Raw genomic sequence first — 13,596 nt, forward strand, 5'->3', positions numbered from 1 at the left:
TGTACTTCTCTATCACTGATTCATTAGACAAAGCTTTTTTTTTTTTTTTTTTTTTTAAAGGGAGCTTGCCTGCCAACTGGGTTTCCCTGAGCGCTCAGCTCACATTGTTTCCATGAGTCATTTCTAGGACAGCCACCAATATTGAGTCACACATCGTCGGGAGCCAACTTCTGGGAGGAGTGCAAGAAAACTTAAGGAGTCTCTCACTTCTTTGCCTATACTAGGAGCAAACTGGTTGTCATAATAGTTGGCTCACAGAGAGTGAGGCCATATGGCCTCTGTCTACACTAAAAGATATGGCTTGAAAGCATGAAGCGGACTTAAGGCAGAGGAAAATACACCCCACCCCCCTTATACAGCTGCTTGCTTTGTCATACAGCATGCTAACACTTAAAGCTGCACTGCAGTTTCAGGGAAAACAACTTAAGTCTTCCTCTTCTTTCCCTGGAAGCTATAAGTTAGGAAGCGTTTAGTGTGCTTTCTGTCAGAGACAGCAGCTTCTCCACTTAGTAGTTTTCCTACTATACACTACACAAAATCCTAGCCTCAGCTTAGCTATAACTTGCTCACTGGAAACCAAGAATGTGCCAATAACTTTTGCTGAAGATTGTGTTAAAGTTCCAATAGAGATTCTGATACTTTGCTTATAAAAACTACAGTCAAACAAATCTATGAAGAAACTTTGACTCAGAATTCCATGATAGAGTAACAGTTTCTGCTGTAGCTGATGTATTAGCTTCTCAAACTTACCCTGAAAGCTGAGCTCATTCTGTTTCCAAGCAATGAGTTAAAGACTTCCCACAACAGAGTTCTTAAGGAGCTTCTATTCCAAAGCTACCACTTCAGCTGTAACAAGATGTTGACTAGATATATATTTATCATACCTTATCACAGGAAAGGGAGTGCTTACCTCCTAACAGTTGTATTCATACAGAGACGAAGAGCTGTTCTGGATTTGTCAGTAGAAAAGTTAAAATATTTACACACCACTGCTATAAATAAAACTCTATACAAAGTAGACTATTAAAAACTTCAGTTTATAGATTTTTACAAATCTGCCACATGTTCCCACTCAGATTGCTGTTGGATTTTTTTCTAGCCACAAAAAGGATCAAAATACTACCAGATTTAATGAGCTAACACCTAATTTGACTGGTTACCACTTTAAAGAAGGCATGAGGAAATCTACAGTGGCGTCTAAAATGTATTTCATCTACTCAGGACAAAGGGAAGCCTGCTATCTGGTTGGAGTACATAATATAAAATGCACCCTTGTCTGAAAGTTTGTCTCTGCTGCTACAAGTAATGTAGTTACTAAAACAAAGACTACTTTGTGTATTTACAACATGCGAGCTAGAGACAGCTATGATATTCCCTTCTGTAGCCAGTTTTCCCCTGTGGTTGGTGGGTTTGTCACCTAGCATCAGGGCAAAGAATTTTTTTTTCTTAATTGTAAAACCTCTGAAAATTTAGCACAGGAAAGTGTAGTTTTTGAAAGGTAGTCCAGTTCCAGTTGAATGCACCTTTTCTAACAGATCACAGATAACAGTTAAGTTTCCTGTTGCTAGCTTTAGCACTCATGCTGGAGGGACAGTTGAGGTTTGTTCTCAACATATTTTGTCTTAAGCTTTCAAAGCCAGGTGCTATAACTCAAAGGAAGCTTCTACTTGTCTTCCTTTTTCCTCTATCAGCAGAAAGTGACTCAGTTCCGCATCAAGTACTTGAGTTAGGGCCAAATTCTCCCCTTACAGGTGTTTCCAGTTGAATATGATGTGACTGATTTATTTTGCAACTGAGGGTTGAGGTTTACCCTTTGAACAGACAAACAATATCCTTTTTGCCCAGAATAACCATTGTCCATAATTCCCTGGAGCTATTTTTCTCTTAAATGAAGGCTGCTGACCCAAAGATCACAACCCAATATGTGGGCAGAGATAAGCTCAGGCCTATGTAACCATCACTTCCTCATCTCTGCACTAGTGGAAACATGAAAGTAGCAGACCAGAGGACTAAAATTGTAGAGAACAAAAATGTAAGATTTCAAATGACCAGGTTTGGGCTTATGGAACTGACAGTGATACAGTGGGGGGGGGGGGGGGGGAGAATGGAAATTGGCAAATTGTTTACTAAGGAATAATACGAGAGCAAATTAGAGAGCTACCTACGCAGACTGGGTACAAATTTACTGTTTGACACAATTTCTATTCTGTAGGGCTTGGGGGAAGGAGTTTAACTGTTGTAAACATGCCTTTTACAGTGGCAGAACTTAGAAGTCTTGCAGGGGGGCGGAGAAGATAGAGTTAAATATGGATCATAAACCCACCACTCAAATCAAATATATAAAATGAATATATTAAAGCTTCAAATTTTATTTCTTCTGAATATCTTACCCTTCTTTTCACGAGGAACCTAGACATGAGCAATGGACGGATAGAGAAGAACTCCACTAAATGTGGAGTACATTTCATCGGAGTCTGTGTAGGCCAGCTTGCCCCCAGTAACTACAATGTTTACTTCATCTCCAGCTTTTAGGTGAAGAACAAGGTGGAATGTTCCAGCACCACCACAGGTTCGTTTCCCTGATCGTGGTTTGTGATACTCAAGCAGTTCTCTTCTATAACCAGCTGTGTGGAGCTGAGCAACGCTTGCATTGGCAACAGACAGCACTGCTTCTACATACTCATCCCTTTCAGGAGCAAGGACGGCGGTGATCAGATATCGCCCTTCATAGGGAGATGTGAAGATGCCTGCAAAGACATTTAATTACAGTTTTACTGATGGAAACTCTCCAGTGCAGTAGGAATAATGACAAATTCATTTTAAAACTACAAAGTTATCCACTTGCTCATACCCAGACATCTGAATAAGCACTGTAGATGAAGGAAAATAAAGGCCCACTTGATATAGAAATCTCACCATCCTCTGCTTTGTCTGATGTGTTTCTTGGGCTGACAATAGGCAGTTATTCCACAGCATGTGGATTTAAAGTGGAATAGCTATCCCAAATGACACCCATGTGTAGACAAGCCCTCAGGCTTTGTCTGGAGCCGGATTTCAATGTGTGGTGTTTGCTCATGTTATCTAGCCTAATATCATTAACACCACCTAAAACTCTAGTCAGCACAAAGTAATAGTTCTGTACTGTGTGCCAAAGTTGATCAAGGCAGAGTCGGGGGGGGGGGGGGGAGAGGGGAAGGGGTGGCGAGCTCACATCCAGCAGAAAAACATGGAAATCTAGGTTAGAAAAAAAATGAGTCTGGGCATGGAGGACAGGTCCCCACCCCACAGTTGGCTGCAAAAAGGAAGGAACAGAGGATTAGATCCACAAAGGGACTTTGGCATTGTAACGTTCAGCACTGGTGGGTGCTGAGGAGTGGAGAATGGGCACATGCGGTGCAGGTCACATATACCAAGGGAGACGAGAATTGGGAAACTAGGAGCATGCTACACATGTGGGGACTTAGCTCAGGACTAGGTAAGGGTATAGTGCTGACCTTGGCAAGTTTAATTGCTTCTTAGCAAAACTAAAGTGCCTTATCTTTACTGAGTTTTTACCTCAGAATAGCGCTCACAGTTACCCTGAGCTTAAAAATACATCTGTGAAGACAAGACCTGTGGGAATTGGCAGGTTCCCTAATATGCCAGAGGCTCACAGCCCTCAGACGAGATGATGATGGGAAAGGAGAGAAGAATATGACCATTGAAATGAAGGGCACAGCTCACACTCATCTGAACGCCTCCTGGGGTATGCAGTGGCAGTTGTAATTGTCATGACGCTTTCAAAAGAGGAAGGCAGGCAAGGGAATGCCTCAGCCACTCCTGGGGCAAAGGGGAACTCTAAATTCCTCCTTCACCCACTTCTCCCCCATCTGGGATAAAGGCTCTGGAATTCGCCATCAGCCTCTTGTCACAAGGAGTGTACAGAGCCCTGCCTCCACTGGTACCTGCACTTCCCACAGCCCCTCAGTTTCCACGTTCCTAAAACCCTCCAACAATACGTACATCTGGAAGAGCCAGGAATTAGTGGCTGAGGAGCTGCTACCTGTGCCCAGGGAACTCCATCATATTGTCCCCAAAGGGTCCTTCAGTCATGTCCCCCTCACAACCATCAATTTCTCAAACAACAAGGGAAATTCACTAACCATAAACATTGTTAAAGGGGAAATAAGGTTGCTAAGCAGGGCCTTGTACCCTTCCAGAACATAGAATATGGTACCCAGAAACACATCTCTAAGAGAGAGAAAACCAGGAAATGTAGAATTACAGTCATGCCTCCCGTACCCTTAACTCTGCTCCCTCCCCTAATCACTGCTGTGAGGAATCATGAAAATTGCAGAGATGGCAAGGGTGGGGGCTATGGTGTGTGTGGGGGGTCATGACCATAATGCAGCATTTCCTGGTTTTCTAGTATTTGTGTTTTGGTTTTATGTTTAAATTTTCTGCTGCCAACTTCCACGTTCTGGAAGGATACAAGGCTCTGCTAAGCAACCTGAATTCCCTGTAACAAAGTCTTTTTGTGAATGCATAGATACTTGCACTTAAAGGCTGGGTCATCCTCCAGTGCGTGACAGGTAGTTTTAACCAAGGTGTGTCTGATTTATACCATAGAACTATGTATTTTGTTTCTCCAGCACAAGCACCTTGGCAACATTCAAGATAATGTAATAATGTCTCTATCCCATGATATTGCCCAGCCGGCTTCCCAGCTCCCCTGTATGTCCCTTTTTGGCTGTTACCTGTGTTAGGATTATAATAGTCTCCATCATTCACAAGCACTTTGTTAAAATGGACCACGCCTGCATCACTGGGGAAAGGCTTCTGAGTAAGACCAGCCGAAAAAGACACCAGAGAGGTGGCAGCAGCAGTAGGTCCTAGAATGGGGAAGCGAACAGAATCCAGAGACAATCAGAATAAAGATGTTGCCTTTTACTCTTGGTGCTTATAGTAGAGTTTGTTTGTGGTCTTGCACACACATTGTTTTCTGTTATTCTGGAGAGGCTGGCATGAGTGCCACTGGGTCATTTTCCAATTGTCTCACCACAAAATGATTGAACCACAATGTTTCCTCCCATAACACAACCTACCCGAGAGCAGCAGAGGAGCTTGGCAACTGAGTTCACCTACCGGGGTTTTCTTTAACACATCCTCCTCTTGAGAAGGCGAGAAGGGTATGCAGGAGGAATGGCCTACAATGCCATGAGAGTGTTGCCATAGACTTCATTAGGGCCAAGATTTCAGCCCAGGTGTTTCATGCTGCTTTCTGAGCTCCCTTCTTCAGGAGCCAGGCTGCTACTGGCTGCTCCTGCCTGGATAATCGCTGCCAACTGTGCACCATACTCTTCCTGGAGTTTTCTCATCTCCATCCTTCTGCCCGATTCCCTCAGCTTTGCCTGGTTCATCTTCCTAGCTGATATCCTTATTCACTTCTCCAATCAGTGATAATGCCCTGCTCCTTTGCATGGTTTGAGCTTCCCAGGAGATCATTCTCCACTACTGGACCAGTGCAACGGCACTCAAAGACTATCTCTGGTCTTGTTTCTCTTAGACACTCTGCACTAATGCTCTTTGGATTAACATTCCTATCTTTACAAAGATCTTACAGCTGAAATTGCTTCAGATTTTCATATTTCCCTAGTACAGCATCTACTTAGAGTTTTAACTACACGGTACAAAAGAGAAATAGGAAAAGAAGACAACTGAGTTTTTTAGTAGGTAGGGAGTGGAAGAAGGTGGGAAGAGAGAGTGGGAAAGAAGGCACAGCAGCGAATCACATCCAGACCTAATACCTTTCAAGTCACTTAAGTCTGTCAGTGGCCCTCACAGCAGCATTTGGAGAGGTGGAACATGACCTCTCCACCGTACGCCATTACCTACCAATTCTGTTCTTCCCCACAAGATTAAAGTTAATTTCTCTGTCTGACTTTCCGGTTTGAAAACTCAAGATCTCAAATAAAAGCATGTTGCATTGTGGAAGTACAAAAATAGAAAGAAAAGCATAAATAAAAATGCAGGCAGTACAGTTTGTTAGCCAGGGTTCTCATATGCAAGAAAGTCCTTCAGTCAGTTTTGGAGTGATGTGCAAGTTAACGTTCCTTATGCTCCTGTCAATTCAATTAGACTCCCGTAGGGCTAATTACACCTACTTATTTGGAAATGAGTGTGTATAAGGGAATCTAAGTTGATGTAATTTGTATGCTGAGGAGTCAGTCATAAGAAAGTGGAGTTAAAATATTGGGGTGACCTACTTTAGCTTACATCTACTTACACCTGTCTTCTACCTGCAGCTCTTGCTGCACTCTTCTCTTCTGGCTTTTTAGCATGCAAGTTACAATAACTTCTGACTCCTCAAGACTCAATGGGCTGTATTCAGAGATGAAATAAAACCCCACAACCAAAACATCACACACAATTCCCTCTCCCTTCTCCCACGGCAAAGATAAGAGAAAGAATCATGGTGGTGGGTGGAGCCTTCCTTCAGGAAGCCTAGCTGCCTGCCCCCACCTTTCCACTCCTCCGCAGCTGGAGGAGCCCCGGCTCACCCGGAGCCCTGCCCCCCATGTGATCAGCCCAAGCTGCCCCAGCTCCGCCTCCCCTCCTGAGACCCCAAACCACCCTGTGGGAAGAGCTCTTGTCTCTTCCTGAAGAACCTGAGCTTTTAATAATAATAATAATAATAATAATAATCAAAAACTTCCCAAGTGCAAACTGCCAAAACCCGCAACCGGGCGTCCGCTGCCACCGACTTAACCTCCCCTGGTTTATTATACCCGCTGCCGATAGAAAGCATGAACCACATGTGACAGATGTTTATCAAACTGCTTAATGCATTGGAAGGCACTCAGATGATGAGGATAGTATAAGAACATGTATAGAAAAGGAAGCATAAGTTTGTAAGTTACAAGTCAGTCAGTGTGTGAGAGTCAGTCTGAGTCTATGGAAGTGTAACTTACTCCTTTTCAGATGGTGGGTCCTGGAAGGATGAAGTTACATATCATAGACTCTCTTAGAGTCACCTCTGAAATTGCCCCTAAGTAAGTCTAGGGGCTTGTCTACATGGCATGGCAAAGAGAGCCACAGGGTGTTATATTAATGTGAACTAGGTATCTTTTGGACTGCGCCAGTAGGGTCTACCCAGGGCAGTTAGAGCACAGCATGTTAGTGTGCTTTACAAATCACACTGCTCTACTGCACTTTGCTGGTGCCATGCAGACAAGTCATAAATAGTTTGAGGGAAATCAGGTGAAAGCAGTGTAGCTCCTCTGAATGAATGAAGGTACATTGATTTACATCTACTAAAGGTCTGGCCCTGAGGTGGTGGGTGTGGTGGGGTTTGTTTGTAAGTAACACTTGCCATTGAAGTCTGGCCCCCCAAAACACTCTCTCTGCTTAGTTTAATTATGTTTCTCCCCTGGGTCTGCTAGTAACATTGCCCCCCCCCCCTTGTCCTTTATGTTCTTCCAAATCCCACCTTTGAGTTCAAGGGGACAGAATGCACACTGTCATCTACTTATTAGTCTCCTTAAACACCCATGCCCCCTACCCAATTCCTCTTCAAATATCACATACCTAGACGTCAGCAATTCTTAAAACAACATCTTTGCAACAAGCTTTTGTGATTTGAGCTCTTCCTTTGAGCCTAACAAGTAAACACCAGCAGTAAACAGCTAATGGTGCAAAGGAAAATACAGGGAAATTATTTACCTCAGATAGGTTCACAGATTTAATACAAATGAACACAAACCAGAGTATTGTCACCATCAGTGGTGAAAAGAAAAAGTTCTAAAGTGTTGGACAAAAACCAGACACTGTCATAGAATTTAAAGCAAGAAAAGACCACTAGTTCATCTAGTCTGCCCTTCTGTATATCACATGCTACCACCACTCAGCACCAGCACACTAAACCCAACCACCAACATTAAACCAAAGTATTGCAGCCCACGGGGGACTAGACTATTATGTGCCACAGGCAGAGAACAGGAAAGACTAAGGTGCACCAGTGCCCAAGGCCCCTGCAGTGGCAGGGAATTGATTAAATGAGATATATCCAGATAATCCCACGAAAGGACCCAAACTCCATGCTACAGAAAAATAAAACATTGGATTTTACTTTCCAATCCATATCAGAAAGAATGGCAGGATAGTTTTTATGTTCAATACATTCTCTCTTCAGAGCACAGACCATGTCTTATTATGTGTTTGTATAGTGCTGAGCACAATAGAGCCCTGATCCAAACTGGGACTTCTGGACACTATGACAATATAAATATTTAATAATAATTATTAATAAATGTTCCATAAAACCTGCCATTCAAGACAACCTGGAGAAATTCATGATAGCTAGGTATTAGACAAGTCTGAACAATTCAGAATCAAACTAATGTTATATACTTCGAAGGATAAAAGGTGTTCACGATCAATGGTGTCCACTGGCTCAGCTGTATCCAATACTGCACTTTGGATACAGTTTCTTTTTAAAGGAACCCTCAGCTTTCAGTGAAACCCTAGTATGAGTATGCAATCTTCACAAACTGCGTTAATGGAAGCATGAGAGGAAATAGTTAAGGCACAGGACTGTGAGTCAGAAGATCCAAGTCCTGTTCTTGGCTCAGTCCTTGACTTGCTGTGCGACTTAGGGCTCTTACAAGCTCTTTCTCATCATTTCCCAATCCTATTTGTCATGGCCTGTGTCTGAAATTTTCTCAACCCCCAGTGAGCAAAGAAAATGGCTCCAGACTCCATAAAATTCTAGTGTGTCATTTTTATCGGCTGCTGCTATTTCTGTCAACAATGGTTTAACTAAATTTGTTCTGTATAGAGAGAGCTTAGGAGGATCCACTTTGATCCTATCATTTAATCTTTCTTTGTTTCAGTTCCCTTGCCTGTAAAATACAGCTAACATTTACTTCCTTACCTCATAAGTGACCTGTAAGATTTAATTCATTAATATCTGTAAAATGCTTGAAGAGCTTTGGATAAGAAGTGGTATGCAAGTGCAAAGCATTATTTTCTTGGATTTTTTTTTTATTTTTATTTAACTACAGGTGAACTTGAACTTTAGCCGTTAGTTATATGTCAATGGATATTCTTGAACTTGAAGAAGTTAGATGAAATTCTATGATACAGAAAATATGGAAATTATTACCCAAAAAGAGGATCAGACCAGTCCAGGGGACTGGAGCAGAGCCATCAACTCGGCACTTATAACACTTTCAACACTGTAGAAACTATACGGGAGCAGAAGTTAAGAGTGTGCTGGGTGGGATGGTCTAGTAATCTAAGTCTCAGGCTTGAAAAACCTATTATTCTGGGAAGCATACATTCAAATACAAGAAGGGCCAGCTCAGCCCTATGTTCTGTTGAGATATTAACTCTGTACATAAAATTGACTGAATGTGGGTCTTTGGATGAGAAATTAAAAATGGGGGTCCTGCTCTGCATGGACGTTAAAGATTTGAAGACACCTTGGAGCAGGGGGTCTCAAACTTCATTGGGTCACAACCCCCTTCTGACAACAAATTTACTACATGACCCTAGGAGGGGGAAACGAAGCCTGAGCCTGCCCGAGCCCCACTGCCCTGGGTTTGTGTGGGAGGCTCCCGCAAAGCCAAAGCCCCACCGCCCTGGGTGTGGGGGAGCCACAGCCCAAGCCCAAGGGCTTCTTCAGCCTCAGGCAGGGGGCCTGTAACCTGAGCCCCACCACCTATGGCTGAAGCCCTCAGGCTTTGATCCCAGGTGGTGGGGCTCGGGCCCTGGCTCTGGCATTTGGCCCCAACAAGTCTAAAGTCAGCCCTGGCAGCCTCATTAAAACGGGGTTGCGACCCACTTTGGGGTCCCGACCCACAGTTTGAGAACCACTGCCTTGGAGTAATAGCTTGCAACACTGTCTTTAACCAAAATGTCTCCTTCCCCAGCTGTTGTGTAGGGAGCTTGCTATAATCTGGCCCAGAGGTGGCGGCCTTTCAGTGATGTTTGTATGTGTACACTGCAGTACTAACAACCAGGGTGCATCCTCATAGCTCCACTAACATCAACTGAGGATCTACACCAAGGCATTTATATCATGTTCATCACTGTGTTATATGAGTGCATCTGATAGCTGAGTTTGTGAGGCACTTTGAGATGGAAGCTGTTACATATATAATGTAAATAATACAATTATTTTCAGTTTCATAGTCTAGGACAATGAAGAAAAAGTGAAGAGATTTAGCAAAGGAAATCTCTTTGCTAAATCTACCTCTCTAGCTGGGAGATAGATCTACTTGGGTGGTGTCTATTTCCTTTAATATATTTCCTGAGTGCAAATAATGGCTGCCACAATAAAACGTTATTTATGTATCTCAACATCTTTAACATTTAAAGCATATTATACTGTTATGTTTCATACAATTTAACCATAAGCCAGTGAAAACACTGTTGTCTATAAAATGCAAATACCGGTACCAAGGAAAAAACCACTGTGAGACTATGATCTTAATATATAAGTCTAGACGTTTATCATGGCTTTTGTTCACACCAATACTTTTTTCCTTTACTTCTTATCCCTTTCCAGAACCCTAACCTATTGCTTATTGTTCCCACCCCACACTTCCCAAATACAAGTTTCTAATCAGTTAGTTTTAACCTCAAGATTGTAGCATGAACTCTTACAATTGTCTTCATGTCAATTCCCAGACCAATTCGTCATGCCTTGTCTGCAATTTTCTTAGCCCCAGCGAACTAAGTCTTACGGAAGTGTCTTCAGAGGCCATAAAATTCTAATGTTTCATTTTTATCTGTTGCTGACATTTCTTCAAACAAGAATTGGATTAAATCATTCTCTGTGAAGAGAGTGTAGGAGGATCCACTTTGATCCAGGATAACAATATTCATTGCTTAGATATAAAAAGGGCTAAACTAAGAGATTTTTTTAAAGGTTATAGGGTAGTCAGATCACCTAGCAAACTAATATTTGGGCTAATTAAACTAAAGTTCTGTTCATTTATTGAAAGGTTTACACTTTCTGTAATCCAAATGTATTGGTGTATAGTGATGTACAGAAACTACAACAGTTCAAATAAACTAAACTAGTTCATTTAAGTAAACACTCCGACATAGTGCTTGGAACCCAGACATGCAGCACTGAGAACCTGTAAGTTAAAATGAGTCTAAACAAAAGTGAAATTGGTTTCATTGACTTTCATTGCCCAAGAGGAGAGAAATAAATAAAAGTGAACAAAGTGTTCACTTAGTGTTGCAAACTAAGGTTTGTGATATTTGGTGTTTTTCTTAAAACTCCAGCTTCTAGAATCATATGATTATGTAAGAATCTAAGTTTTCATTTGAAAAGAAAAATATAAATTATTATCCCTGATGGTTGCAGAAAAAAGTATGAACCCTTCAAGGTTCAAAAAACAGAAGGCAAATAAAAAGAACCCCCAAATTATTATTTTTTTAAATCTGATTTTTAGCATCTTCATGAAAAGAGTGTTATGGTTTTTTGGGGCTTGACTCATTATTTTTGAACACTTGGGGTTGGCAGGACAGTGTTAGAGTCCCTGTAAACTTAAGGCTAAATCCTGAAAATGACCCATAACTTTCAGTTAGTTCTCTCAGTAGTGACCTTCCAGGCACTGAAAGAAAAAAATTAAATATATATTAAGTGCCACTTTCTCCATTACTTTCTCATACTCCATGTGCCCTGAACATCCTCTCAGCCAGGACAGGAGTGCTAGTGTGAATAAAAAGGGGAGAAGCGATCATCCCTGGTGGTTGTCTCTTTCCAGTATAAAGAGATCAGAACTGTGCCTGTGCCCTAAAAGCATCCACATTCTTGCTCTTCAATTTCACCCTACTAGAATTTTCTATTTATGAAATAAGTGAATAGTTGTTCAAAGAATTCCTAGGTAACAACTGGATTACCTTGTGAGTCTGTAGAAGGCGGAGAAGATTTTGGATACCCTACAAAACAGAAGAAGTTATGTTACACAGTGAATAAGAGTACAGCATAGTCTAAATATCACAACAGTTTACCAACATTTTCTTTTCTTTTTATGAAACAGTAACTCATTTCAACAAGTGCATAGTATCAGATGGCAGAAACTCATACCACTAAGACTGTTAAAAAACAGTAGCAGCCATAGCAAAGGGGACCACATTCCCCATTACCGTGCATCGGCTCTGTTGTGTGTACTGTGGCAAAACAGGCTATTTGAAGCTACCCTAGTGGTACATAGTTTCACAACTGAGGACTACACAGCAATTGTACTGAGATTACGCTTGATGCAGCTTTGGCCAGGGAGGCGAAGTTGGCTTGAGGCCTTCTTTATGTCTCCTCTGGTCCTGTGTCCAGCTGCAGCCAAAATAGACATCATGCAAATTAAATTAGCCAAAGGCTGTTCTAATATAACAGCTCTAACATATGCCAGTTAAGCATCATTTCATATCCTGCAGGGGACTGGCAACGTGTATCACACTCCAGTTCTGCCACCTTCTATCCCGTAGCCAGCCCCAATATGCCCCCTGCACCTAGGGCAGCTTTAATGTCACTTTGTGTGGAGAGTAACAAACTCACTGCTGGAATCTGACAGCTCAGCTTGTCTTACTTATTGATGAAAGACCCTGCTAGTCTATAATCTTAGCAGAGCTATGTGTTCTATACTTCAACATAACGTAAGTCCAGTAACACTGGCTTTGGGGTAAAATATTATAAAGTGATCACTTGGATAACATTTCAGTTTTCTCACCTGGTGCTCCTGCATATCCTTCAGCTATGGGCATGGTATACTGACCATCTATGCCTTTAGGCCGTCCACTTCTTGACATTACAACTGTGCCAGGAGGACCAGCCTGTCCAGACTCCATAATGATCCCAGTTGATCCAGGCAAAAGTGGTAAAGTGGCTGAACCTGGTAATGATGGTTGTAGGGGAGTTCTTGGTTGTGATGGCTGAAGAGGGGCTCCTTGTCGTGGTGGTTGTATTACTATTCTTGGCTGTGATGGCTGCAGCGGTGTTCTTGGCTGTGATGGCTGCAGCGGTGTTCTCGGCTGTGGTGGCTGCAGTGGTGTTCTCGGCTCTAGTGAGTATAGAGATGTTCCTGGTGGTGGTGGCTGTAGTGGTGTTCTTGGCTGTGATGGCTGCAGGGGAGTTCTTTCTTGTGGTATCCTCAGTGGTACTCTTGGTTGATTTTCAGCTAAGTATTTGTAGAAAGAGGAAAGTCAAATATTATCCATCTGAGAAAATTCATAAAACTCATTACATTTACACTTCTGTAAAACAAACACTTTTAATTAAACTGTGAGTTTCCTTTCTGAAGATGGAATAATAAAAAAAAATCAACGTTCTTCTGTTTTAAAAACTTTATGACACTGAAGGCAGATCCAGGGTCACAGTTTACTGAACAATTTTTAATTGTTTGGAAGGGTCTTTGTTAAAGGACTTTTCCAGTAGGATAGCCAGTGTACTGTATGATATCAGTGCCATATACCATTGATAATAGTGATAATAGTTGTGTAGCTGTTCTATTTCAAATCCCTTTCGATAGCGTTTACAACATATTTGTAAAAAATTTAGTCCTAACCGAATCTTAGAAATGTAATGTCTTCCTGAAAGTGAATGTA

At 42.0% G+C, this 13,596-nt stretch overlaps 1 protein-coding gene across 1 annotated transcript in view; it reads right to left on the minus strand.

Moving 5' to 3' along the window:
* Positions 1-2,340: 2,340 nt before the first annotated feature.
* EMILIN2 (elastin microfibril interfacer 2) overlaps positions 2,341-13,596 on the minus strand; it is a 61,379-nt gene continuing 50,123 nt past the window's right edge. The window contains exons 5-8 of the mRNA XM_026661409.2: positions 12,723-13,169; positions 11,899-11,937; positions 4,737-4,871; positions 2,341-2,747 (exon numbers count right to left, since the gene is read on the minus strand). Coding sequence (XP_026517194.1) covers positions 2,410-2,747; positions 4,737-4,871; positions 11,899-11,937; positions 12,723-13,169 — 959 coding nt within the window. The 3' untranslated portion in view covers positions 2,341-2,409. The remainder of the gene's footprint in view (positions 2,748-4,736; positions 4,872-11,898; positions 11,938-12,722; positions 13,170-13,596) is intronic.

The sequence above is a fragment of the Terrapene carolina genome, unplaced genomic scaffold, assembly GCF_002925995.2.
Source record: "Terrapene carolina triunguis isolate 2854851 unplaced genomic scaffold, T_m_triunguis-2.0 Scaffold58, whole genome shotgun sequence".
NCBI lineage: Eukaryota > Metazoa > Chordata > Testudines > Emydidae > Terrapene > Terrapene triunguis.